The sequence below is a fragment of the Denticeps clupeoides genome, chromosome 18 (assembly GCF_900700375.1).
Source record: "Denticeps clupeoides chromosome 18, fDenClu1.1, whole genome shotgun sequence".
Lineage (NCBI taxonomy): Eukaryota > Metazoa > Chordata > Actinopteri > Clupeiformes > Denticipitidae > Denticeps > Denticeps clupeoides.
This window is the reverse complement of record NC_041724.1, coordinates 7,313,484-7,341,328: the sequence shown is the minus strand read 5'-3', so window position 1 is coordinate 7,341,328 and position 27,845 is coordinate 7,313,484. Positions and strand designations below refer to the sequence as shown.

General features: G+C 43.8%; 1 protein-coding gene across 7 annotated transcripts in view; it reads right to left on the bottom strand.

Moving 5' to 3' along the window:
- LOC114767867 (teneurin-3) overlaps positions 1-27,845 on the bottom strand; it is a 96,300-nt gene that overhangs the window by 65,988 nt on the left and 2,467 nt on the right. For all 7 annotated transcript variants that reach the window (XM_028959704.1, XM_028959709.1, XM_028959708.1 and 4 more), the window contains 2 exons: positions 17,533-17,866; positions 16,826-17,092 (listed from right to left, as the gene is read on the bottom strand). In XM_028959704.1, the coding sequence (XP_028815537.1) occupies positions 16,826-17,092; positions 17,533-17,806 (541 nt within the window). In that variant the 5' untranslated portion in view covers positions 17,807-17,866. The remainder of the gene's footprint in view (positions 1-16,825; positions 17,093-17,532; positions 17,867-27,845) is intronic.

Here is a 27,845-nt window from a genome sequence, read left to right as displayed (position 1 = left end):
CTCGTCTTCAAGATTCTGCTAACTACCAAGCAGTTCTTGTTTTATCTACTTATTTAGTCCTCAGAACACCTTTGACCTTAAACACATGATCAAGCCTCATGCTTAAAGCGTAACAATTAGTTCCAGTTTGAAAATGATTCATGATTCAGCTGCACTGATTGTATGTCTCATAGTTTTTGAATTGTGAAAGACAAGATGAGAGATGCATATGAAAGATGAGGAGTAAGATGAGACCTTCTCCTGCACTCGATCACTGGAGATGAAGAGCAGAAGCAAAAAAAAACAAAAAAAAAAAGGAAAAATATAATGGCATCGATCTATATGTATGTAATTATGTTTTACACACAAAAGCCGTTCATCTTCCCTGGGTCATCTGAGTGTGTTGGGGTGTAAAATTAGCAGCTTCAGTAAAGCCAAAGCAAAGAATAACTGTTCAGGGCTTCTTTATCCACTCAAAGCCCCACTGATAATAATATGGCTAATAATTGCCTCACAAATATAAGCAGCTCTGCAGCTCATGGTTGTGCAGAAAGGAGAGGCTGCAGAATACGAATGTTTGGTTGGGGAGCCAGTAATTGTGGTGCTACAGAAGAGGGGCTTGACTCGGGAGGGCGCTTGGGGAATAAATATCAGATAAAGTGTCTCATCTTCCATGGCTGCTTGGCACTGTTGATCTTCTCCCAGGCAGGCTGGGCTTTCCTCAAAAATCCTGCTGATGACAGCCCACCACCCAGTGCATGGTGCTGGATGCTCATTTTCAATTGAATCGGTGAGGGGGAGGAGTGTGTGTGTGTGTGTGTGTGTGTGTGTGTGTGTGTGTGTGTGTTTGTGCAGTAGGGTTCTGTGGAACAATAATTAAAGAAACGAGCCTTGGCTACCTTTTCCACTGCATACGATCTCAGTCTCTTTGTGCTGTAATGACGTTGCCAGAGAGGTTTAAGATTAAGATTTCTCACTGTTTGTAAGACAAAGCCAATAACACTTGGCAAGTGTATACATTACACACACACACACACACACACACACACACACACACACACACACACACACACATATATATATATATTTGAAATTATTAGATGCCTTCTCACATCATAGGCAGGCGGTGTGCTTCTGGATGAGGGGAACCTTGTATTTGAAATGGTTAGTGTGTGTGTGTGTGTGTGTGTGTGTGTATGGGTGCGTGTGTGCGTGTTGGGGGACGGGGGGTGTTGATCTCCACTCCTCGCCTCCTCTCCAGCTGCTCGGTATGATGAGTATTGCGAGGCGCTGACAGGGACGCCGGGGCGGACTCCCCGTGGTGAGCAACGCAGGAGGCGTCACAGGAGCCCAGAGACACAAACACCGGGCCTGTTTACATCCCGTGCCTCCACAGCGAATCAAAGGTGTAGAGCGAGAGAGAAATGATAAGAAAAGCACCAGAAGAAAGAGGAAAAGTATGAGTTAATAACCAAAACTATAGAGAGGATTTTTAACCCTGGATCAGATTAGAAATGAAATAATATGTCCTTGGAAATAATGATGAGATGAGATATTGATGGTGACGGACGAGGCCTTCAGTCCCTCGGCCCGGCCCCGATCTGTGTTTACACCGCAGCCCAACAACAGAAGGCGAGCAGCGTGATGCCAGAGCACTGACCGCCAGAGCCTCTGATTCAAAGGAGGTGAATTCCCATCTCCTTATTGAGTGCCCTCTGCCACAGGCCAATCACCGCCAGCTCCAGTCTCCACGGCGATTGCCGACTGCAGACTGTCTGCGCCGATGCATTATTCAGAAAGAGCCACTGATAGCCGCTGGTGTGCTGTACTGGCGAAAACAACAGGCCAATGGCCCCCAAGTTTCATCAGCAACAAGCTTGCTTCTAATCAAATATTAATGAACGGTGAATGACATTTTATTACAGCCACTTTGATTTAGTGCCCCATTGTTCTCTTAGGAAAGCAAATTCAGTGAAATTGCAAATGCATTACAAGGACGGAATAAAACAGCTTGTGGTAAACCACTGGTGCTAGTGGTCAGGAAATGTAGAAAAAAACTGATCTTAAATAAAACTGTTAAATAAATGTAGTTCACTAACAGGCTACAGTTGCCTAGCAAAATATAAGAACAAGTAACATAAAAAGAGCCTTGGTGCATTAGAATTATTATTTAACGTTATTTAAAAAAAAGAGGTTATCAAATATATTGCAGTATTTTCAATCTTGCATTCTGATTGGCTGAGGGCAGTATGATAATATATCATTCTGCCTTATGGGATTGTTTACAGGTACCATGTCATGTGACCAGCTGCTGTCTAAATGACATGATGGATCAGTGATTCACTTTTTCCACAACAGTAGATAAAAATATTTCTTGCTACATGAACACATGAACTACCAAATGTGAACATTCTCTTGAGGGTCAAAATAAAACATACAATTACATCCAATTCCAAAACATCCAAACATCGCACAAATTAGAACTTGTTGTCATCTCCCATTTGTTCGGATGTATATGTAAACTGGGCAAACTGTGCACTTTAACATGGCTTTGATTATGACTAAACCATTTTTAACCATATCTAACCTTTTCATTAAAAGACCAAAGCTGTTGCAGTAGTTGAATAAGATCTGTATTACAATTAGTACCAGCTTCCTGTCCTCCTGCATACTTTCGAGCGTTGCAGTTGTGCCACGCAACCATTGGAACATTTCCATAATGATGTTCTTCTTTCCCCAGAGAACAAGGAAAAATAGGGTCGCTGATATATTAAAAAGAAAACAGTATTCTTAATATACATGGTGCAGACAACCAATCATATTAATTGTTAAAGGAATATGTAGGAATATCAAGCTTCACATCTGAACACTTTCGGCCAAATTGTCTTGTGTGGACCAATAAAAGCTTCACCGTCTGAAATTGACAGATTTTCACAACACGTTTTCTGTTCTTTTTTACCCCACATTTGTAAAGCTGTCACAATGGCATCTGTAAGCAGCCAAACAGACTTTGGGTGTCGCCGACTAAATATTTGCTTTAGCACGAGAGCCTGAAGGAGCAAATATAAAACCTATTCACTCAGTGTTTGTGCATTTGAAGCAAAATGAGTCCAATCTGGATTACACCGCCCCGAGCACATCAAAGCATCGGGCCTAAACCTCTACAGGACAAAATCAATGTCCCGGTTGTGTGTGTGCGCGGGCGCATTTGCAACACCGCCGCTCCGACATGCTACCTTTGAGGCCGTGCCACGTCTCTGATTGATGCAAATTCGATATCCTGATTGCGGCTAATCATCAGAAGCTGCCGCTAAAACAATGACTTTCCTTCCGTCGCACGGGCCGTCCAAGGACACCGGGGATCTCCGCTTTTCGCGTGGGGGCTTAGAGATAAGACGGTGTTTATGAGATTCAGGATCAAACCCGACACATTTGTTAATTAGCTCGTATGGGAGAGGCCAGACGGCCGGTCGAACAACGGAGGAGGGGGAAAAAAGCGCATTTTCTACCCCGTACCTGAACCCGGCTGTGTCCTCGGACAGCGTGAACCCCGAGTTCAGTCAGCACAGGCTCACAGGGAAGCGGTGGTATGAAACAATATAACGTCTTACCCACAGAATATAGCCTGCAGCATCAGAAAGCATTCGCCGTTCGGCCGGTGGGACGCCGTGTACCTTCCTACTGACTCTCTGTTGCATTTACCGGCAAGAGCGGAGAGAATAATACAAAACTGTGCGAGAATAAAAATATCACAGCCAGCCTATACACTGTTATTAAAAAAGGAAACTGGATGGATGGACTAAAGAAGATGTTATAAAAAATAAATGCACGCATTAACACACCATTTCCTACTTTCAAATGGAGACACATGGCCATCAAGGAGCAACATGTTTGCATTACAGCAAATGTAGTCTCAAGGATTAATCATGATTAATTCATTGTAAAATTCATTCATTCATCAAATTATTAGAGTTTTTTTTTCCAGATTTTTGATTAAACCAAATAATCAATGTTTATTCATCGGTCCATGCAATGTTTGTCGTACGGATGTTAAACCATCACGGATTCTGCACTGATGTGATCGGACCAGACTGTCAAATTGGTCTTTGTAACTAAATAAGTTGGGCGTGCTGGAAGCCAAATGCTTTGAAAACTGATCACATCGCCAAGATAGATTTTATTAATATCCAATATGCTTTGAGGGGAAGGCTCAACTGACTCCATCGGTGGTCGAGGATCCTAATTAAATGAAAAACACACACTGTGAGCGGAAAGTATGAATACATGGGAAATTATTTAAACCGGTTCATTTCTCCCAAAACCGCATCGATTCAAATGGGGTTATGGATTATGAATTTTCTCCCTTTCTATGCCGATGTGTTGGACCATTTTTTTCCTGTTCATGTAGCTTTAGAGTTGTTTTGGGGTTTTTTGTCTATGTGCAACAGATTAGCTTGATTTTGAATGGCAAACACCGGCACCGAAGCAGTCGTGCCTGGCGGCTCTTTTAAAAGTCAAGTGTGGTCAACTCAAGCAGCTCAATTTGCAAGAAAACTTGGAAGTCATTATGCCAAAAGCATTCACTCATCAACTGCCAGTCACCCATAATACCACTGGGTCTTAAAAATGGCTGACAGTACAAATGGGAAGTTGATTAGAATCTAATTTTGATGGCTTGTCTAAGCGACAACTGAGACTTTTCTGAGTTATATGAGTCACATGCAAGATGAAGTGAAGTGAAGTGATTGTCATTGTGCACAGCACACAGCACACAGCTTTGCACCTTGGCAGATCGGGATTCGAACCGGCAACCTTGTCCTTACGGGGCCGCTTCCATAACCGCTAGGCCACCACTGCCCCTGATGAAATTGGCATGAAAATCTGTTCAGTTCAGTCATTTCGGAGGGGACTGAAATTACATGGTTCCAGTCAGGTCCGGACCATCATATTTCACAGCCGACAGTCAGCTGATGGATGCGCCGTATTTGATGTACTGCCTCACGTGTTATTTACGTGCAAGCTGCATTAAATAATAGAACAAGAATAACAGGTCGACATCCATTAAATTTGAAGTATATATATAAAGAAGTGCACATTTAAGCTGCAGTGTTGCCCAGATACAAGATGGCTTCACAATCATCCACAATCATCCACAAGAATGCGTCAAAACACACACAGAAAAGCTGAAACTCGAAACTCTGCTACGTATTTAACCTCAACAAACACTTGATCTACGTGGGTTCCTAAATACCTATACCAATTTTATATACATTTTTATATACAAGTCCACACAATGAGCACAAGGTCCTGTCTCCTCCCTGCCTCCAGCATTACCCTTCACTGAATTTGCTGGTAATAACACATCTTCACTCCATCAGTGGAAATCATCAGCAGACCCCTCAAACGTCATCTCTGTTACGAAGACAGATTATCGGCGCATCTATTATACAATTAAAATTGGGGGTCTTCATGAATGTAAAGCCATACCGATGAACATAAAGTGATGAACATGTGGCAAAGAGGAACATATGGCATGTGGCTTGAAGTAGCTCCTAATTCTGTGAACTTTCTCTAGAGCAAAATTCCTCAAAAAATAAAAGTAAAGGCTACATTTGCTTGCTGGTGCAATTTACAATTTTGCCCGACAGTACTGAAACGCCTGAGATGATTTTGCCGTAGTCTAGCGGCACCTACACGCATTTTAAACACCTTGCCACGTGATGCAGGGGTCACTGCCCCGCCTTTGACTAATTGTGTACACCCGGAGACGTCGGGAGCAAGAACAATCCCCTACAGCGGCGGTAAAGGGGGTGAAAAATGGCCGGTTCCAGGCAACACTTAAAGGTTAGCGCTCTATTACAGACAGAGCCAAAATGTCAGCAGGGCTCCCTGAAAGACTGGACTGTTGTATTAATGTAGAGCCCGTGGATTCGTCCTCCCTTGTGGAGTTTCCTGCCTTTTGGTGCATTATTCACCGGCGTGTCGGCCAGAACCAGCCAGCTACACCATCACGTCTCCGTCCTCAGACCAAGTGGGGTTGAGAACGGATTCGGAAAAGAGAGCGTTCATAAAAAAAACGCTTTTTGGAAGGAAAACTGTTTGTCCTATCGCTGCACCGCTGCACCAAAAATCGGCACCATAAATAATTCTTTAAGAAAAGAGGCGCCGCGAGTCCCGCAGCAAGAAAGTCTGAGATGTGAAACCGCGCCGGCCTCCAAATTTCACCGATGTGTGTGGGCCTGCGAGAAAGGGGTTAGGTTAAAAATACTTGCCTCCTAATTCTCTGCACTCGCAATTTGTATTACAAACTCTCGCCTGGAACACAGGTCATTGAGGGCCTTGACAGCATCATTACTTCTTTAACACGCCGTAACGGCACGCTTGTTGCCGGGGATGGATTTCGGGAAGAAACCTTGAGATGACGGTTCTTCTCCTCCACCCTCGTTAACATTCATCCTGATAAGCACCCCCCCCCCTTCTTGTTTTTTAACGCCACCCTTTAAATGTCGAAGTGTGCGCTCCCTCAATCAGCTCAGAGCGGAGCTTAATGTTCAGAACAGAAGGACGTTAAGTTCAGAGTTAATGAATGAAGATGAAACCGATATTCTGTCCCCAGGCAGTCAGTGGACCTCCAAGCTTAAGATGAAAAGGGGGAAATCAATCGCTCAGCGACTCCAGACTTAACGTCTACATGATGGAGTGTGCACTCTTTGAATCTCTCGCTCTATTTCATGCAAGCCGACCTAGTAGAATTTTAATTTATTTTTATTTTTTAAAGCAAAAGGTTAAAACTGATTTTTTTGTTGGTGGAGCAGCTTTAAGGCTTTTATTCTGCACAAATAAATGTCATGTATGCAAGAAACCATGGAAAATGTTGTAAACTACAGCCATTTCTGAAAGACTGATGACACAGTCCATCGTGGGGGTGGGGGGGGACAATGTTTTGAAGACAATCGGAAAGAACATTCTGAAAGAAAAAGAAACGTTGGAATTCATGTGGTCTGTTGAAGAACTGCTACGTGCACAAGAGAACAGAATTCCCGTCAGGAACTTTGTGGGTCATACCTGAGACTGGCCGTCTCATTAGCAGCAGGGATCCTTAAGACCACCGCGGTGATCGCCAGGGTGGCTTTATTTTTGTCAGACCAAGCACATCTCGGATTTATGGTTAATCCCACCCCAGGTTCTACTTACGTTCTTTATTTTTTTTTAGCTGACATGCAGAATCATCTCTTTTTTTGTTTTGTTTTGTTCTGCATTGAACTCAAACTGGAGGTCTACATTCTCTCGTGATATTTCATTTCTGCTCAGGATGACGTCTTATCAATTGTATTATAATGGAGCTTGTTCCCTTGACTGGCACACGGGTGTGAATTTCTTGGAGAATAGGTATGTGTGGAGGCTCACCAGAAACGATCATCTAATCATCATCATCATGAGATCTGTCCAGTGAGTCAGGAAATTGAAACTGAATCACAGCCCAACAGTCAATTACCCCCACCCAGCACGATCAGCGTAAATGGCAAAGGCCCGCCAACTTCACTCGAGGTGGCCATCCCAAAGTGGAAATCAGAAGGTAGGCGACGGGTATTCAGGTACGGGACGACCTCGAGACGACCTCAATAACTAATCCGGCTATTGAAGGGCCACTAAAAGGATACAGCCAGGTAACAAGATGAACGGGCAGTGACCTCATACCTGCAGAGTGGCAACCTGACCAATTTATCTGCCCGACCTTTAGAGTGGGCAAGGGCAAATGTGACCCCTGCACACTACGGCCAGGCTGAATCGATGGCGCTGAGTGGAAACGGATCCGAGCTAACACATGCCCAGGCAGTCATATATCACAGAGTGAAATATAGACGCCCCCATTCACATGCAGCCTTATATCGCACAGCAATAGATGCAAATCCCCTTAAAACCTCCACTTATATTGATGCATTTGAGGAGCTCATAAAAACTGAGGGACAATGTATACACAGTGGGAACAGATTAATGAAAATCAGAGATTCAACAAATGTCTACAAAGAGAGCTGATAAATACAACATTCTCATAAAAAAATGAAACGTCATATCAGCAATGATGCACAGACATGCAGCAATTCAAAAGGTCCACACATTCAGCAGATGCCTTTTATCCAAAGCAACAAGACATAATCCTCCCAGGCCTACACATCAGACCACAATATTCAAAAAAGCATATATATGACAGCAAACATACACTGAGAGCTAGTATATACAGACAAAAAAAGATGGTCACTATGACATGTATCACTACATTCTCAAGATTATTTTATTGGCAGAAAACCGGGAATCACATGGCGACGACTTCACACCTCGAAGATAAGAGTCCGAGCTCTGGCTTTGTGGCTGCGGTGATTACATGCTCTCCCCATGTTGGCATGCACACTAGGTGGACTGCAGGGCAACTCAACAAATGTCCATAGGTGTGAGTGTGTGAGTGGTGAGTCCCCACCCTGCACCCAATGCCCTGGTATGGGCTCCAGCAGTCGTGACCCTGATTTGGAATAAATGGTTATGGATAGTGAGCGAGTGTAAAAATTACTGCTTTGTGTGTGTGTGTGTGTGTGTGTGTGTGTGTGTGTGTGTATATATATATATATATATATATATATATATATATTATTCCTCAATTTTTTGTAACCAATGTCACTAAATTTTTTGTAACCAGTGTCACTCAATTTCTTATAACATCACTTCACTCAAAATGCTAATATGCTGATGAGTAATCATGCTAATTCAATCATGATCATTGAACCCCAATCACAGTTGAATGATAGATTTTCAACAGAACTAGAATTTTATCCTATTTTCTATTCTGTATCACACGAATAGACAGATGTGGTCAATTATGAGAACCTACAACACAGTTAGTTGCACACTGTGATTTGGGCTAAAATGTAACCTGACTAAATTTTAGCACACTGACTGCAAATTTAAATGTCATTCCGCCTTATGTTATAACAATGTGGCCAGCGGATGATCATGCATGGAAATATTTCTCCGTAGGATACCTGATGTCACAACAGCCATGAGTTAATGGTAACAAGGAAACTGTGATAGAACCTCAACAATACACGTGCAGCCACGTCTGATAATGTACACAACTGTTATTACACTGTTATCACCACTGTTATTCTAATGCTTTGTCTACTATCTTATTTCATGCCATGTAATGTTCCAGGTCTCCTGTTTGCAGAATGTAAAACTAAAGAATAGTAATGAACTGACTTTTACCAGCCTGTACCCTGGGCTATGGCAGAACCACACCGGTTCAAGTCGTTTGTAGGATGACCCATTTCCCCGTTCCATGCAGACTATAGCCAAACCGGCAACTGAACATGAAATTTATTACATGATAAATGTCCTCTCCAAATGAAATGATGCAGATTTTACAGCCTGTAACTCTCCCTGAGAAGGAGTCATAAAAGCGTGATTCATTTTAGGGCCATAAAGTTTATGTACCTTTATAAATCAATGTATATTTTTTCTATATTACGGTATTGACTTTAGTGTAAAATACACAGCCTTTGGCACAGTCTGGAACCCAAATACTTACAGTGCTCAGCATAAATAAGTACACCCACTTTGAAAAGTAAGATTTAAATCAAGATCTCAATGAACAATCTCCAAAATGTATGGTTTTATATAACTCATGAATACAAATGTAAGGTTAATAATGTAGCTTCAAAATGTTCAGTTTATGCAAATTTGGTAATGCAAACAACAAAAACTGGTATTTTTTAAGGACAACATCAATTCTTCTAGACATGGAATGAAAAAGTTGGAGACATATGCTAGATGGAGAGTGATGCTCAGAATTCCCCAAAGGTGTTTAACTGGGTTCAGATCAGAAATGCATCAGTGACCATAGCATGTGTGTCTTGGATCACTGTCACATTTATGCTGAGCAATGTATAAATGAATCATAAAACCGTCAAATAATCGACATTCAGACAATCTTAGTGGTGCAGTGTATCATTCTCAATGAATTTTTACATTTATTTTCCAAAATAAATATTTTTAATAAATATTTAATAAATATTTTTTTATTAAATATTTTGAGTTGTCCTGACACATTAAATGTGAAAATTATAGTCATCTTGTGAATCACTTGCTTGTATTGTGCAATTCCCAAAAACAAAATGAATACAAAAATGGCTTCATTTTCAGATTTATAGAACATTCATTTTGGCTCAATATCCCAACGCTCTTTTCTTGCAGGCTTTGTATTATTTGAATATTTGCTCTGCTATGCTCTGTAATAACAGGTTAGTTATGTTAGCATGAAATAAAGTGTACTGTCACAGAGACCTGTGAGTGTTGTTTAGGTGCAATGCAATGACACTAATTTGGGGCTAAAATGTGCAATAAAAGTCATACTTGTATTGGCAAACCCCATATAAAGTGGTATCAGATCATGTCATAATATATTGTAGGGAACGGGATGAGCTTATTATCATACACTCAAAGCAGGGTATGTTTCCCAAAAAGAAATGTAGTTAAAAAATGTACTTTTGCAAAATGTTCTGAAAAAGTCACAGACATTTCACAAGGGAAGGAAAAATTGAGGAATCCATTTCTCATTTAATTATGATACATAACATGAACAAGTAACACAACTTGAACAACTTCAAGAAACAAAAAAATGTGTTGGCATGTCTTGCTTCGCTGTGGTCAGTCTTCCACCTTGTTTTAAGAAACTGGAAGCTGTACTTCACTAAATGATTCTGATGAGTGGTCAGGGGGTGCGTTTTGATATACAGTGGAGGAAATAATTATTTGACCCCTCGCTGATTTTGTCAGTTTGTCCAATGACGAAGAAATGAAAAGTCTCAGAACAGTATCATTTTAATTGTAGGTTTATTTTAATAATGACAGATAGCACATCAAAAGGAAATTTAAATAACTTTAAATAAAAGATGATTTGAAACTGATTTGCATTTCATTGAGTGAAATAAGTATTTGAACCCCTACCAACCATTAAGAGTTCTGGCTCCCACAGAGTGGTTAGACACTCCTACTCAATTAGTCCCCCTCATTAATGACACCTGTCTTAACTAGTCACCTGTATAAAAGACACCTGTCCATAGAATCAATCAATCAGGCAGACTCCAAACTCTCCAACATGGGAAAGACCAAAGAGCTGCACAAGGATGTCAGAGACAAAATTGTAGACCTGCACAAGGCTGGAATGGGATACAAAACCATTAGCAAGAAGCTGGGAGAGAAGGTGACAACTGTTGCTGCAATTGTTCGAAAATGGAAGGAGCACAAAATGACCATCAATCGACCTCGGTCTGGGGCTCCACGCAAGATCTCACCTCATGGGGTCTCAATGATTCTGAGAAAGGTGAGAAATCATCCTAGAACTACACGGGAGGACTTAGTTAATGACCTCAAAGTAGCTGGGACCACAGTCACCAAGAAAACCATTGGGAAAATATTACACCGCAATGGATTAAAATCCTGCAGTGCTCGCAAGGTCCCCCTGCTCAAGAAGGCACATGTGCAGGCCCGTCTGAAGTTTGCCAATGAACACCTGAATGATTCAGAGAGTGACTGGGAGAAGGTGCTGTGGTCAGATGAGACCAAAATTGAGCTCTTTGGCATTAACTCAACTCGCCGTGTTTGGAGGAAGAAAAATGCTGCCTATGACCCCCAAAACACCACCCCCACTGTCAAGCATGGAGGTGGAAACATTTTGCTTTGGGGGTGTTTTTCTGCTAAGGGCACAGGACAACTTCACCACAGTCAACGGGAAAATGGACAGAGCCATGTATCGTAAAATCCTCCTCCTTCAATCTGCCAGGAAATTGAAAATGGGTCGTGGATGGGTGTTCCAGCACGACAATGACCCAAAACATACAGCAAAGGCAACAAAGGAGTGGCTCAAGAAGAAGCACATTAAGGTCATGGAGTGGCCTAGTCAGTCTCCTGACCTTAATCCAATAGAAAACCTATGGAGGGAGCTGAAGCTCAAAGTTGCACAGAGACAGCCTCGAAACCTTAGTGATTTGTGAAACCTTAGGAATAATTATTTCCTCCACTGTATGCGAAAAGGGATGCTGAGGAAATGAAACCTAGGTTAGTCTCTGGCGATTACGTCTTGGTTGCACTGGCAAGTCTGAGGACCACGAATAAATTAACTGTATAAATGACTCCTTCTTGACATAAGGCAAACGGGGCTTTACAAAAATGTGATGAGCTTTCGCTCGACATTCATACCGGCTGGAATAAGAGCTTTTTATTTGTACAAGATGGTAGGCGGAGTCAAAAGTATAGGGCCCTATGATTTCCACGATGCGGAATTGCAGAATACAACAAATAAAACAGAATCCGCTAAAAAACGCGGAATTGTGTATACGCGTTTCTGGCCGCTGGAGCCCACTGCACACGTTTTCGTTTCAGGCGTGACTTTCAGACACCAACGCAATGTAAACGCATGGTCATCAATGGCAAAGAGGCTCTCAGTGCTGAATACAACACGTTTTGGCTTGGCTTGCTGATGTCCTCAGAAAATTACGGAATTTGACTCTTAGTGCTAAATTTAGAGTGGAACAATACCCAAACTAGGGCCAGCAAACAAATCAGCTGATTCAAAATTTTGTTCATTATGCAAGTGGGCACAACTTATTTTTGTATTCCAGGTATCCCCAATGTTTATTTATTTGACATGTTCTTTTTATGGTGAAATGCACATATTTTTTTTACATGAAAATGGTTAAGAAAAGCAAAGAGTTAATGCCCAAGCACTTTGTTGAACAGTGATTTGTCAGATTGCACCCACTCCACAATATTTTTTAGGTGAATAAATATGTATGTAACAAAAAACAAGGAATTCAGAAGAATTCAAATGGAAAAAAACGGAATTTAGGAAGAAATAAAATGATTTTATAGGGCCCTAAAGGTACAACACACCCACTTTATGCTTACACCGCGCAACGAAGATGGTGCCTAACCTCGTATCTACCGCGTACCTTTATGTAACATTCAACTATTTACATCCAGCACGCACATTTCCCACACGTAGCGCTCTTAACGCGGACAGATTGCCCGGCCTTTGCTGCCACAATAATGTCGGGTTGAAAATGGCTGGACTTGGGCTCAGGCCGGGTCAGGCCTAACTTAACGCTCGATTACAGCTCCAGCCTTCACCCCCAGTTTCCTCTGCGACAGATATCGGCAAAGAGCTATAATGTCATGTTTAATAGTCAGAATTGATTATATCGTTCCATGATCAATCCCTCTTAAATCTCACGCCTCACTTGCGGTCAGGGCTGCTTCCAAATGAAGAGAATTGGGTCATGCAGTCAGCATCACACCGACGGCGCAGGGCATGCGGAGGGTTGCTGTCAGTGGCCGGTAAACTCTGTATGACCAGGGCGGGGCCGTGTTTTGCATAGCATGGTCTGTATCAACAGCGGGTCAGTCACAAAGTCGGGAGACAGAGCTCCCCCTCCTCGAGGACACATCAAACAGACGCCTCATCAGCCTTTCTGTTTGAAGGCTGTTTTATTCTTTTTTTCGCCCCATCTAAAAAGGAGGATGAAAAAAGAAATGTGCAATTGATATGCAACAACGTTTGGCTGCCAGCTCCTTAAGCATGCCGACTGTTGACCGGATGTTTTCCCTCCGCAACGCCCCGCAGATGGCCCCGCCCCAGACCATGGCGAGATTTTACCGGGTAACGCACATATGGAGGCCGCGAAGAGGGCCGCGCCGGTGTCAGGACGGAGGCTGGCTGGAGTCTGGGTGTGATAAAGTGAAATGGGCTACAGACAGCGGCAGGAACAGATGGCTGTTTAAACACCCCACTGTAGAGTAGGTGTTTGGAGCTTTCTGACAAGCGCACACACACACACACACACACACACACAGAAAGAGTGGGAATTCTCGGCTTTCTTTTTTTCGAGCTGCAGCACACACAGGCAGAGCTCCGGAACACAAACAAGCTAGAACACACACGGAGGCACTTGTCCTCTAAATAACGGAAAACCGAAATACATCCCATGAATTGAAGAACAAGAGTATTAGACCCCCCCACCCATCACACACAAACACACACATCTATGTCATTCTGTCCCAGTGGGAGCGTTAACACACCAAACAGGCGCTTGTGGCAACACCAGGTATCACCTCTGTCACGCAGGCCACACACATGCATGTACAAAAAACACAGAAAGCAGCCGAAATATCATCAATTGCAACCAGGCTCAAAATAAGATGAAACTCACACACACCCAGTTCTCTAAATTACATGAACTGCACACATCAATGTAATTACTGTACATACAGACATCCGTTCACATACACACACACACACACACACACACACATCTATACCAAAAGGTTGCACATTACAGTGATTATGCCTCAACACAAAATTATAGACAACACAGCAGCAATCACACTGCCAGACAATTAAAAAAGAACGGTACAGATGGGCATAAGCCCCGTTTCCAGACTCTGGCCAAAGAGGCTGAGCGCCGACCAGGTCCCTAATGGAGGTCAGCGGCGCACCAATAATGTGAGCCCAGACAGACAAAAGGCAGGTGCACGGCTGCGGCATGCTGGGACTCCAGGTCCATTTCGAGAACAAGGGAAAGGCCGCGCTTTACTTTTGTTCCCCGTAATGATGATGTCTTAACTTCTTCGGCACACAATGGGGGCCGTAACACCCCTTCCAGGATTACAAACAAGAGCCGCTTCGACTCAGAGACGTTCGATGGCCTGGTGCTGTGTATCCACACTCTTCACGCCCTTTACTTTTACCTTGGTATTATCATATTCCACACGAATATTACCCTCTGTGCTCAAGCAGAAGGTTAAAAAATGGGCGGGACATTTGTATTTACGTATAAATACAATTTCACGACTGTAGTAAATGTCATTTTTTTTATGCAGTTTTTTTAATAGACTATAAATGTGTATATATTCTATTGTCATGTGGGCTTGTGAAAAAAATGATGGCACAGCCAGACATCACGCCTCCAGATAATTTTTTAAAAAGAGTTCAGCCTCCGGCCATATAAAGATGCAGAGCTGAGCTGGGCAACGTTGCCTTTAATATACAAAGCAGGAATCGATTGACATATAAATGCTACCACAGCTGGTCTATTCAGACTATTTTTGATTTACAAATTCTCATTGCACATACCACAATTTTATAGGTTAACCCACTTACGGCAGCTGATGCGCCCCCAAGATTAATCTCCCCATTGTTTTCCATGCGCACTTCCTGCGTAATTTAAGAAAGCTTCCCAAAGGGCACGCCAACCTCCACCTTTTACGGCGCTGAGGAACAGAGCGTTGTTAATTAAACAGTTCATAATTGGTGCCGAGGCATAAATCTTACTGTACACAGAGGTGACAAAGTCCAGCTGTGTCCTCTGGCTTTACAGTGTATTGTTAGAGCACCATTTGCCCTCATTATGAGAGCCACAGCATCAGATCAGCAGCATGATGCCGTGTACAGAATATTATGTTTAAATCATTGAATTTTTTTCTCAGATATTTCACATGCAAGGTAAAAACTAAATAGAACAAACATAAATGTTAAAAAAAATTTTGTGTGTGTGTGTCTGTGTGTGTGTGTGTGATGAGCTGAATAGGTTGGGGATCCAACCTCGATAGGCATGATGCTCTCAGCTGCTTCATTAGATAATGAAAGTCATGCAGCAGAACAAAAGTAATAATAATGATTAAAATATATTGTACTTCTCTCTCAAATTAAACTTTACAAAAGATTTAATTATTATAGCACTGAAAACTTTATAAGCCAAAATATATTTTTTAGCTCAATTAGATTTTGTTTAAGTTATTATTATTATCTGTTTTTAATTGAACCATTTTTTTTACATATTTATTTAAATGTTTTTCTAGTCTAGTTATTATTAGTAATACCATTTCTCTTATAGCTACGTCATGTTTACATAATTGTGAGTTTTCTTGGAAGCAACAGTGCTGAGAAAATAAATCTACCAATTAATTACATGCAATTAAGCTGGGTACTCGGAAACAATAAGCAATTGCCTTGATTCTCCCTAAAAACTGTGCTCTAATTAAAACACAAAAATATTCATTTCTGCTTTTTGCTTTCTGTGAAAAGACCTAAGAAAATGGGAGGCTCATTATTAAATTCACACAAAACCACACAGTGTAAATTTCATTATTTCGTTAAAAAAAAAAAAAAAGAAATTTCTAAAATCAAAAACGTAATGAAAGATTTGAAAAACATTTTAAAGTCACTGAAAAAAAAAAATTAAAATTACGGACCAGAGCCAACTCGCGCATCAGCGTCTTTCATGGCTGCGTGGCCATTATCTTCTTTTAGACTCACACCTTTCCGCTTTCAGAGTCGCACTTCTTATTCCAGTCGACTGCAAGAACAAATTTGCACTTCAAACCCACCGGAGCTTCTTTCTGCGCCATTGTAATTGCTCACTGGAGCAGTGTTGCCATATTGTGCCAGCGCGCTAGAACATTCCTGAGCAGGGCTAACAAAGCTATCTTAGATGGGAACCGGCTCCCGCCCCACGCCTGCCCACGCCGTCGGGCAGGACAGGTATTTCGCTGTACGTTCTGCTACGTTCCATCGGGCCAACGCTGGAGAAAGGCTTCCCCCAATTAGCGGCCTGCGATCTCCAATTAGCCAGGGCCCTATCCTATAAAAGTCTGAATGTGACTTTGCTTTGATGAATCTGTGCCTCTTCTTGGCTCTCAGAGGAAACCCTTTGATTAAACGCACAAGAGCATCCAAGCATTCCGAATGATCCCATGCCGCGAGTCGAGGGTGAGGGGAAAAAAAAAAAACCGAACTCACCGCTCTCGTCGTCCGACTTGTTGTCCTGCTCGGTGTCGGTGAGCGTGAGCGCCGAGTTGGAGCGGCTGGACAGGTGAGACACCTGCCCGTGAGCCTTGAGCCCCCTGCCCCACAGGTGCATGGCGCACTCCGACGTCAGCCCGCCGTGGATCTGGATGTGGTCCACCCGGCCGCGCTCGTGCGACAGGCCGGTTTCGGCGCAGAAGCTGAGCCCGCGGCGTGGGGGGGGGTTGCATATCCCCAGCTGCCTCAGGGAGAGGGTCTGTCCTGTAAACCGGGATCGGCGGGTCAATTCAAAGACGTCCATGGAACTCGCCACTGACGGAACATCAATGTGTATTCCTATTGCACCGTATGTCTTCATATTTGTAATTGTTAGAAATTATTTTTACCGTTAAAAAAATAAAACAATCTTTCTTTTTTCAACGTAAGCCGTGTACTAAAACGTTAAAAAACGTTAAGGAACGTTATTTTACTTTCCTCCATCATCAGAGTAAGTGTACTGGTAAGGAAATATAATTTTTAAGCTATATAAACTAGATATTTGCACTACAAAGGACTTTAATATATATATTATTTTTTTATGTTTAGCAAGCAAGTAACCGACAGATATTTTGGGGGAAATTTTTTCATTTTTATAATGTTTATTAGTGTTGGTTTTCTGTACTTTAGGGGGAAGAGTGCAGTCTGAGACGCTCCACACTCACCCTGTCCTCTGCACTCGGCCTCCCGGGGCACCATGTCAGGCATGCGGTGCCCGTAGAGCGACGGCGGTGCCGGGTTGTGCTCAAAGGCGCGGAGGGTCTCGCTGGAGCTGTACGACTTCTGCGTGAGCACGGCCGAGGAGGCGGTGTTCCGGCGCTCTCCGTAGCCTTCCCTCTCCCGCTCCGCCTCCCTCTGGGCATCCCTCCTTCCGTCCCGTCCTTGGTCTCTCCGGCTCCTGGTGAGGGAGCAGTAAGGCCGACGCTCCTTCGCCTCCATGCTGCCTACATGCTGCGCCTCGTCACTCCTCGCGGCCGGGGCTCCTCCCCGCGTCTCTCCCTGCGTAGGCAAACAGACGAAGACAGTCAGCGCGAAAGGAGAACAACCACTGATCATCTAACACCATTAATCCACACCCCTAATCTCCCAAGCCTCCTAAATCCCCCTTCCCACTGACACTTAAGGGCCCCGCTTTTCAGTTAGGACCCCACCCCGCCACCTATGCCCATATGAAACCTGATTAAGTCTGGGTGCTACTGCCGTCTCGACCCGCGGAGTATTAGAATACGCACTGTAACTCTGGCTAATCCATTCTTAACATACCACTAATGACCCCCGCCGGCTCTTTAAAAACCAATAGCAAAACACAACCCGACCGGCTGCAAGAATTAAAGACAAACAACAAATGGACCAGAATACGGGAATAATGACCCCCAGAGAAACCTTGGTTTTCAACAAGACAAACGCACATCCATAAAGGAGGAAAGAACGGCATGCCGACCCACTTTCATTGCATCTAATGCCTTTTCTGAGATGCAGAACCTTTTAAAGCGTGTGATTTTACAAATGCGCTATTGTATCACGGCAAATTAGAAGAAAAAAATGATGCTTCATCATGCATGTTCATATTAGAGATAATGGGCTCTATTTGCAAACTAGCGCTGAACACTAAACATGGGGCTTATTTGCTAGTGCAAAGTGTCCTCGGGATTCACATAAATAGACGGGTAGCTGTCAGTATCTTGAAAAGAAACTAACTACCCTTTTGGGGGTGTCATTATTTCTGTCACTCGGAACGCAAAAAGTTTGAAAGAGTTTAAAATGGGAGGGGCCTGATGATTGATATCTCTCGAGCACACACTACTCCCTCATTCCTGACGAGTGGAACAAGTCCCATGCTTAGCACGTGTTGTTGCACCCAGCGTCGGTTTGAAAATAGTGCCCTTTGTTTCACTTTTTGAGATTCCAACCCCAAGCAATCCTTCATTATGGATACTGCAGGAAGTATGTTATATCTATGTTTTTTTTTGGGGTGTGTGTGTGTGTGTGTGTGTTGGTTGTTTCAGTTTTTGAAAATTCAGCACATTTCAGATGCAGTGGCAGACTTTCCTTTTTGTCTCATTTAAATACCCAGGGCAGTCACAGCGTGGTAGCAGCCGGAATCATATAATGAAGGATTAGACAAGGGACACTCAACACAGTCCTCAGGGGCCGCGTGTCCTGCCGGTATTTGTTCCTGGGAAGCGCTAAAGAACCTGATTTAACTAATTACTCACACGCAGCTAAATGGAGAAATTGGCTGTGCGTTGCCCGTCTAGAGGAAATGCCCGTCAGGTGCACTGCCCTTAAAGATGGGCCATTGATGCCTTGAAGATAAGAATGTAATGGGACACGGGGGAATAGCTGGATATGCTCAGGCCACAGTTAAGTAACACCGAAAATACAAACACAACAGTCACAACTGACTCTGAGATCCTTCACTTGGTCTCCCCAGGGTCCCGAGGAGTGCTTTGCACATTGAAGAAGTGTCTCTATGTTCTTTATCACAGTCTAGGGACTACACCTGCGCTCGCTGGGGCATCCATGGATAGCATCTTTCTGCTCCATATCAGGATGGATAAGGACGGGACGGGGCAAGAAAAAACAGCTCAAGCCCAAGATGGGGGCCACGCTGAGAAGCCTGTCTGTAAAAGACGTGCCTGACATTATAACAGGCCCAGATCTGTCTACCATCTACCAACATTGTGATGATAACAGGGCTGCATGATACTGGACAAATATCAATTGATAGCATTTTTGGACTTTGCAATATTAGAAAAACGTATCATGCAGGTCAGTTATATGCGTGTCTGTCGATGATTTATCACAAAAGTGATATGTATTATCATGTAAAACATTTTTAAGTATTCAATGCAGTATTCAAATAAATAACAGCAGTTTGATTATCCATTGTATTTTCTGAACAGCTATATCTGGCAACACCGCATCGCAAAATCCCAAGCACTGTCTTCTAGACCTCACTGTGTTGTACATATATAGTGATATATATGTATACACACACACACACACACGCCATTCACCAACCACAATGTTTGGTGCAACCGGGAAGTAATTTTTTTCTCAGACCGTCTCGCGTGATGGAACTAAAAACACATTTGTGCTCATTTTCATTTAAGATGAAATGCATATGACTGAAAATAAAAAAATTAAAGTGCAGTGATCTAAGGATTGTGTGCTGCTTCTAGAGGACTGAGCTGAAATGTAAACATCTAAAAAAATAAAGTTCGTATGCACACAGAAACTGAGCACTGAGTAAATTAAAGAAAATACAAAAAGAGCCAGAATTATATTAATAAACTGAACTATACCTTAAAATAAAGATGGATACAAAATAAGTGATCAATTTGTGTTGAGGGAAGCTCAGCAACTTTTGTTTTTCACGCAGTCATTGGCTGTTGTACTGCATTTTAGTGAAAGTGATTGTCATTGTGAACCACTGCAGCACAGCACACGGTGACACAACAAAATGTGTCTTCTGCTTTTAACCATCACCCTGGGTGAGCAGTGGGCAGCCATAACAGGCGCCCGGGGGGCAGTGTGTGGGGACGGTGCTTTGCTCAGTGGCACCTCAGTGGTTCAGGATTATGGCCAAAATGATAATGACAATTATTTTTTTTATCAATTTTGTCAATAGACAGGGCAGGTCCATAAACAGAGGCATTTTGTATAATTTTGTCAAGAACTATAGACAATGAACTAATTATGCAGTATATATGGAGGTGTCAGAACAGAAGCTGTGCCTTTTCTATGGGGTGGGGTGGGAAGACGAATGTTCTGGTCTGTAACATGAATAACGTTATTTGTCGAACACTTCATTTCGTAACATACAAGATGATAACATAAAATCATCATTATGAAATGTTATGCATTGATTCTTCTTTAAATCATTATTACAGCCGTAGGTGACACAAAAGTCTGGCATTTCCATACATGATGGAATGAGTGTGGACCCTCGTCCAAATATGGCGGTGGTTTTGACGCATGCTGAGAGGCTGCATAGCTTTCGCCACTCAGTCTATGCTTTTGTTCGCCCCCTGGTGGTTGTTTATTTAAATGTAAATATCATCGACAATCGCAGCAGCCAAAATCGTGATTAAAATTCGATTAACTGTGCAGCCCTACCGGCGACCTTCCGATTATACGGTCGCTCCTTTTAATGGTAGCTTTAGCTTCACACTGTGTGAACGTGTGAGCATGTCGGCAAGCTGCAGTGCAATGGCCACGTTTGACGCATTGTCTGTACACTATGGCAGGGTCCCGTTTCTCTACTGCCCCTACATTTCAACAGCTGGCAGTATGGCTCTCACTGGAAATCGGCAGTCAGTCCTCAATCACCGGCTCGTCCAGCGATCGCATGTGAGGGCCACTCTTTCGGCAGAGAAAGATCCTATGTAATGTGTTCACGAGTTCAGGTGAAATAGCGCGGCTCCACGGTGTTGACCACGTCCCTGAGCCTGGTGTTTATCTCCCCCGCGTTACAGGGGCACAAATCCTGACAAATAACATGCACTACTGAGTCCGTCATTTTTTTAGTTTGTTTGCGGTGTCCAGTGTACGTTTCCGTTTTGTGTTGATGGGTTTCGGCCGTTGCTGTAGTGTATATGGATCATGCCTGCTCAATTGAGCTTGTGAATAAATTGTGTGCCCTGAATATTTCATAGAAGCGTGACGGCTTGCAAATTGCATTTCCTTTTATCCAAGTCCATGTCTGTCAGTACAGCGCCATCCACAGGACTGGAGGCTGAAGTCACACACCTCACCTCTGATAACCTCGTTAAATATAACGCTCAACAGCACCACCTGGTGGACTAAATATCTATACAAAAATATCGATATTTCGTGTTCCTCTATCGATACAATATCACCATGTTAAATATCGCAATATTATGCTGTATCAATTTTCCCCTCACCTCTACTGTCTTCTCTTACAATGGACTTTTATGGTGTAATGCTTTCATGTTGTATGTGGATTAGGATTTCGCAATACATCAGTGACAAAAACCGAGTCAAAACTTTTGCATTAACAATATTTATTCCATGAACCCATGGGGTGAATACCTGTCAGACATTCTTGCTGTTGCAACATGTTCATCTTCGGTCTACATGCGTTCAAGCTTCACTAAGGACTTTTAAATGTTTCTTTTGTCTACTCTTGTTGAATGAAATTTACCAGACCGAACTACAGACGACTGATTTTCCCATAAAGAACGGCTGTCATAACACCAGCGTTGCTCTGCCACGTCCGCCGTCCAAAAAAACCATCCCTGTGACACGGGCACATACATCACCGGCCTACAAAGTGACGGAGATACCGCAGCTTCCAGCGGACATCATTCAAAGTAATGGGAAAGCCGGAACCCAGCCATCGGGCTAGTCACGCTGCACAGAACGGCGCTCAGGAGGGTCGATCGCTCGCCCACTGACCCACGGGACGCCGAGCAGAATCCACTGACACAGCAGGAGAAGAGGCCCAGCGAGCACTAAGAGAAGCCAGGCGAGGAAATGATCCGCGACCCTCGTGACACTTATGATAATGTATGTGTCACTGAGCTACCGTGCGTTACCAACGGCGACCCAGGCCAACTGTCCGGGCGGCGAGGGGGAGAAAAGGGCCGAGCGTTAACATGGACTTCATCTGGAAGAACGGCAGCGTTACCACGTCCAGCTGGAAGTGAAAATTACGTTCTTGTGTATCTCCACTGTTGCAGAACACTTTCAGTCGCAAATAAGTCTCGGTGATAAGACGTTCCGGGAGAAAGAAAAAAAATTCACCTCCCAACTCTTTCACAAACACTTTCCAAAATTTCGCATCCCCCAGCAAATATACAAGAGACAGCGACAGCGCCACCGTGACTTTGAACCAATAAAGTCATTTAAGGCAAAATAAATTGGTTTCAACCTGGGTGACCCATATTCCTTACCTAAGCACATGAGACGTCTTTGAGAGCGAGAAGCGGGGGGTTGGGGTTCGGAGAGAGAATAAAGCGGCCACTGGAGAGGGCGCCTGCTGAAATGGCAGAACCACAGCAAGTCGCTGTAATTACATTTCAGAGGGGCCTGTTCCTGAATATCCTCCCACACCCCTCTTCTTGGCCACGCCGCAGGCGTTCCCCGACGCGTCTGACGGACCTCCGGCCGCCTGGTCCCCCCCCACTCAGCTCCTAGCGTGGGCAAACTTGGCTTTCAGGCCTCGCTAGCTAGAAACGTGGCCCCTGAGAGAGCGGTAACATGGCCGCCACCTCCGACAATAGCTCGCTTTGACAGCGTTGCATAATTCATGCGCTCGGTTTCCCGCGCTGTTCGCCTCTCAGAGCGGGGAGTCGGGGGAGAGCGACGGAGACGGAAAACAAGGCCACGGTTCCATTAGCCGCTGCCTGTTTCCGCCTGACACCGGTGCACCCTGGGATACTGCCACCACTGTTGGCTTTTCTGTTTGTCTCTCGTCTGTCTTGTATTTGGGGTTCGGGGGGTCCAGGCTTGCCACTGACCTCAGCGGCACCGACGCAAAGTCACGGCACTGTCCCCTTGCCTTTGTTCTAGTGCCCTGCATTCTGGCTCTGGACTATAGGGGTTTTGATTGATGGTGTTTGGTAGTATGGCTAAACCCCAAAGGATATTCTCAGAGTGAATTTTACAACAAGGGTGCTGGCACCATGCCTGTAAAAGTTTTTTTTTTTTTTTTTTTCGTACACTTTCCTAAATAACCTCTAATGAATATCGCATCAAAAATTTAGATCAATTTGCATTATGTCGAAGTGGGAAATGAAAATGGAACAAAACATTCATAAAACTTTAAACATAACAAAAGCATCTGTTAAAAGGCTTGTTCGCATTTTGCAAATGGTTAAACGGCGTGGTTTGCACCACGCTCAGCAGCGGATGAAAGTATGTCTAATCAGAACAATACTTGGTGTTACGCTGCTTTCATCCCATCAAAGAACTGACTTCTTTGTGAAATTTGACAATTTTTTGACACTCAGTTCTGGATTCGAAGCAAAAAGAATTGTGATTTAATGAACAACCGAGAAATTCTTTTCCTGAGATATGACCACTACAAAAAGTCACTATGAATAGTTGATAAAGAAATTACATTAAACTAAAAACTGCACAATTGTCCAATAATATATGATATACATGTTCTGCAATAGAAAAACCGTAATTCTTTTCAGTTCAGCATTTAAGTTGGACCAAAAGCTTAAAAAATGGATAAATGGGCAAAATAGAACATTTCCAAAAGTCAGTCGTCAAAGAACCTGATGTAACCTTCTGTGCCTTTATAAAAAGCTCCAACTCTCAGATGGTCTCCAGGCTGTTGTCTTCAATGAGAGCATATAGCTTCAAAAACACACTTTGATCCTTCGCAATTCATGCGCCATGCACTCGATTCACCATTGCCACATGCACATTATCAATAACATTTAACTTTTAACAGGATGTGTGTATTATTAAAAATAAAAAAAGAGGGAGGGCTGACCTAATTTGGGCTTTAAATGGTCTTTTTATTCTACTCCTATCTGCCTTTTATGGGAAAATGTAGGTCACAAAAACACGGCACCACAATGCAGAGAGATCAGAGCCTTTATTAAAAAAAGATAAAACCGAAAACTCCCTGACGTTGATCCCGGGGGCTCTTTACCCCTCTGGTGGCGAGAAAGATTCAAATTTCACCCTAAGCAAACGACACACACACACACACACACCAAACCCATTCTGCTGACACTGTTTTAATCAGGTCTGTGCCCGAACCCACCCGCTCCCATGAAACTGCAGAAACAACTGCAGGGGGAGAAGCCCTGCGAAGCTCCCGCCAGCGTCCCGAAAAACTGGCTAATTGCAAAGACACGCTGGCAGAAACTCTTAGACAGAGGAAAGAGTAAAGCCTGGCGCCCGCATACTAATTTCATCTGTTGTGCTCTTCTGTTCACGACGCTCCTCTCGTGTACAAGCACCACTTTGCACAGCGCCCGCTACGTTTCCGTAATGATTCACAAGCCGATCGAGGCGATAAACAGTCGTCATGGCGACATCGTATAGCCGATGGAGCTGGAACAATTAAAAAAAAAAAAAAAAAAAAAACTTTTCATCTCCACTTCCCCAAAACATAAACCATCCATCCTGGCAAGGCCGGTGTCCTTTGGCGCTTCCCATCGCGGGACATTAATGCAAATCCCCCGGTTCCAGCGGCACAGGGCTGTTGTGTGGGAGCGAGCGGGCTCCCGCAGCCTGCCTGTGGCGAATCGCGGGCCTCTGGTGCCAGGGGTGCAAGACCCTCGCCCATCCCACCGTGCCGGACAGCGTGAGCAAGGGAGCGGAGAGAAGAAGAAAGGCGTTGGTACCGCGACAGACCCACTAAAGGCCCGCTTTGCAAGTTACCCTCACGGTTAATTCTGCCTCTAACACTAATTAGGCTGTAGAAATATTCCCTGAACGGAAAAACATGCTCGCTTTATTACCGAAGTCCGCTTTAGGGTCTTTTTTATTGACCACATTTGAATGCATTAGACCGCCGTGCCGGTGACGTGTCCAGCTGTGACTCTGTTCACTGTCGTGCTGCGCGTGCATGTGTCCACGAAGCTGCCACCCGCATGAATTATGCAACACATGTCCACCCCGAAAAAAAATATACATTAATATATATACATGCACACTCAGAGATGGATTCTCTTTCGCCGGTGCACACACAGCAGCTTGATAAATTAAGTCTCTCTCTCTCTCTCTCTCTCAAAGACACATACACTCACTTTTATACATTCAGATTTATATGTTGGAGATTATCACATTTAACAACTGTGGGAAATATTTATAGGTACCTTTACAGTAACTAACCATAAAACCAGACCTCAGAAACTCAAATCTTCAAATAATAATAATAATAATTATTATTATTATGCGAATGATGCCCATAAAGTGAGTGGCGCCTCCACCTGCTTCCCTGTACTATTATCAGGCAAACAACATAAGGGCGCAAAAAAAAAAAAATGTATGAAATTTGTTCAAGGATTGAAATAAACTACTTATCGTGCCAAATACACACCATTGTCCGCCAAACCCCCACCGCACTGCCCACGGCCAATTAAGTGCACAGGGCTGCAGAACGGTGGCTGTGCATAAATAATTTCAAAGCCGCGTTCACGTGCTGATTGGGTGCGATGAAGTCGCCGCCTTTTAAAAAATAAACTGCAAACTAGGGCAGGACTCGTCTCGCTGCGGTCTGCCAACTTCAAAGCCGTAAGATGTACGGCGTAACATGACGAACGTCTACAGAGGGAAATAACACACTGCATAACAAATAACGCTTTTTTGGTATGAATACGTAACGACGCAGTGTACGAGATCTACTGTTTTTACGCAACTTCGGACGTCACTGGAAAGTTGTGAGGTTAACCGATGAGCGGAAACCATCCAGATAAATGACATCTGTGCCTCTGGTCTCTGTCTGGGTTTGGCGGTGAGGAAGAAAAGGGATGTTCGCTGGTCCGCGACACGTCCTCGATTCCCGATCGCGTTCCCTGGGTTCAACACGGGGGCGTTTCCTATTGATTATCAATCTAATCTCTGAGGTGGTAAATTATACCTCATTGAATAAACACCGAAAGGACTGCTTCCCCGCTCCAAAGCTTCCTTCCATAGAACGATAGAACCCAACACAGGGTTAACTCTCTGAATGCAACAAGTAAAAATGGCTTTTCGCTCCTTTTCTGTTAAAACCTGTGACAATACACACACGTGGATAATTGTGGGGATGTGTATATATATATTTATATTTACACACTACCAAAGTTTGGTACTTACTTTGGTGCGTCTTAGACAGTCTCAGCTTCTCAATAGTGAACAAAGCAGCAAAAGAGACGACTCATATAGATTCATATAGACTTCTTACTGCGCTATTACTCTAGTATCCAAACATTAGCTAATTTCCTAGTTGGAATATTTACTTAATTTCCACTTAATTGCTCTTTACATGTGAAATATTGAAACTCCAGTGCATTGTTATCTGTGTAATGACAATATAATTTGCAACTCAAAAAGCATGAAAACAGAAGCTACATTTGGGGGCTTCAGAAGAAACGCAGAAAGTCGTCTCCGGAGAGCGCCTGCCCGATCGCTCGAGACGCTCCGCTCGAGGCCCCAATTTTGTGCCTGTAATCGACAGCACATTACACACTCACTAGAGTCATTAATTATCCGCCCTGACACTTCACTAACAATAATTAGTAAGCAATTAAAGGATATTCATAAATAATTAATGGAGTCGGAGAGACGGTGGAACTTGCGGCGCCGGTCCACTCCGGCAACGCTGACGAGCCTCGCTCGCTTTCACTCGCCCGCCGGCGGCTCGCCGCAATTACGGCAAAAGAAAAGTGCCACTGAAGTCGCCGGCCAGTCCAAAGGCCCAGCTTGGCCACGTGAGCTCTAAATTGGATCGTTAAGCGTCAAGCGCGTACGGCATAACGTTCTCAAAGGAGATGAACCTTCACGCTGCATGAACAGTTACGAACGTGGCGGGCCATGCGGGCATACGAGGCCGAGGATGGCTATGAGGTTTTTGCGTTGTTCAAATGATAAAAGTTCACATTCAGGTGACACCATGTATGAATCGTGACCCTCCGCATGCAACGACGACTAGATACATCTGTCCACGACATGCAGACCTTGCCTGAAATGACTAGTTATGGATGTATGTGCAGTATTTTCAGCTCCGCTCTTCTCCTGGACAGTCCGGAGAACCCGGCCGATGGTTGGGGGCCGGAAGGAGGACGCCAGGGCAATTAACGTCTCCTCATCCGCCCGGGTTACTACATCCGCACCACAGACCGCACAAGGCCGAGGATGAAACACAAAAGGCAGCGGCGCGGTTATCTATTCCCTCTCTGCACGTGGCGGGGGGGGATCAAAAATAAAAACAACAACAGTGGCGGATTCCTGACCTCTGATCCCAATTTCGGGACTCGGAGGCGCATGTACGATCCTCTCCACT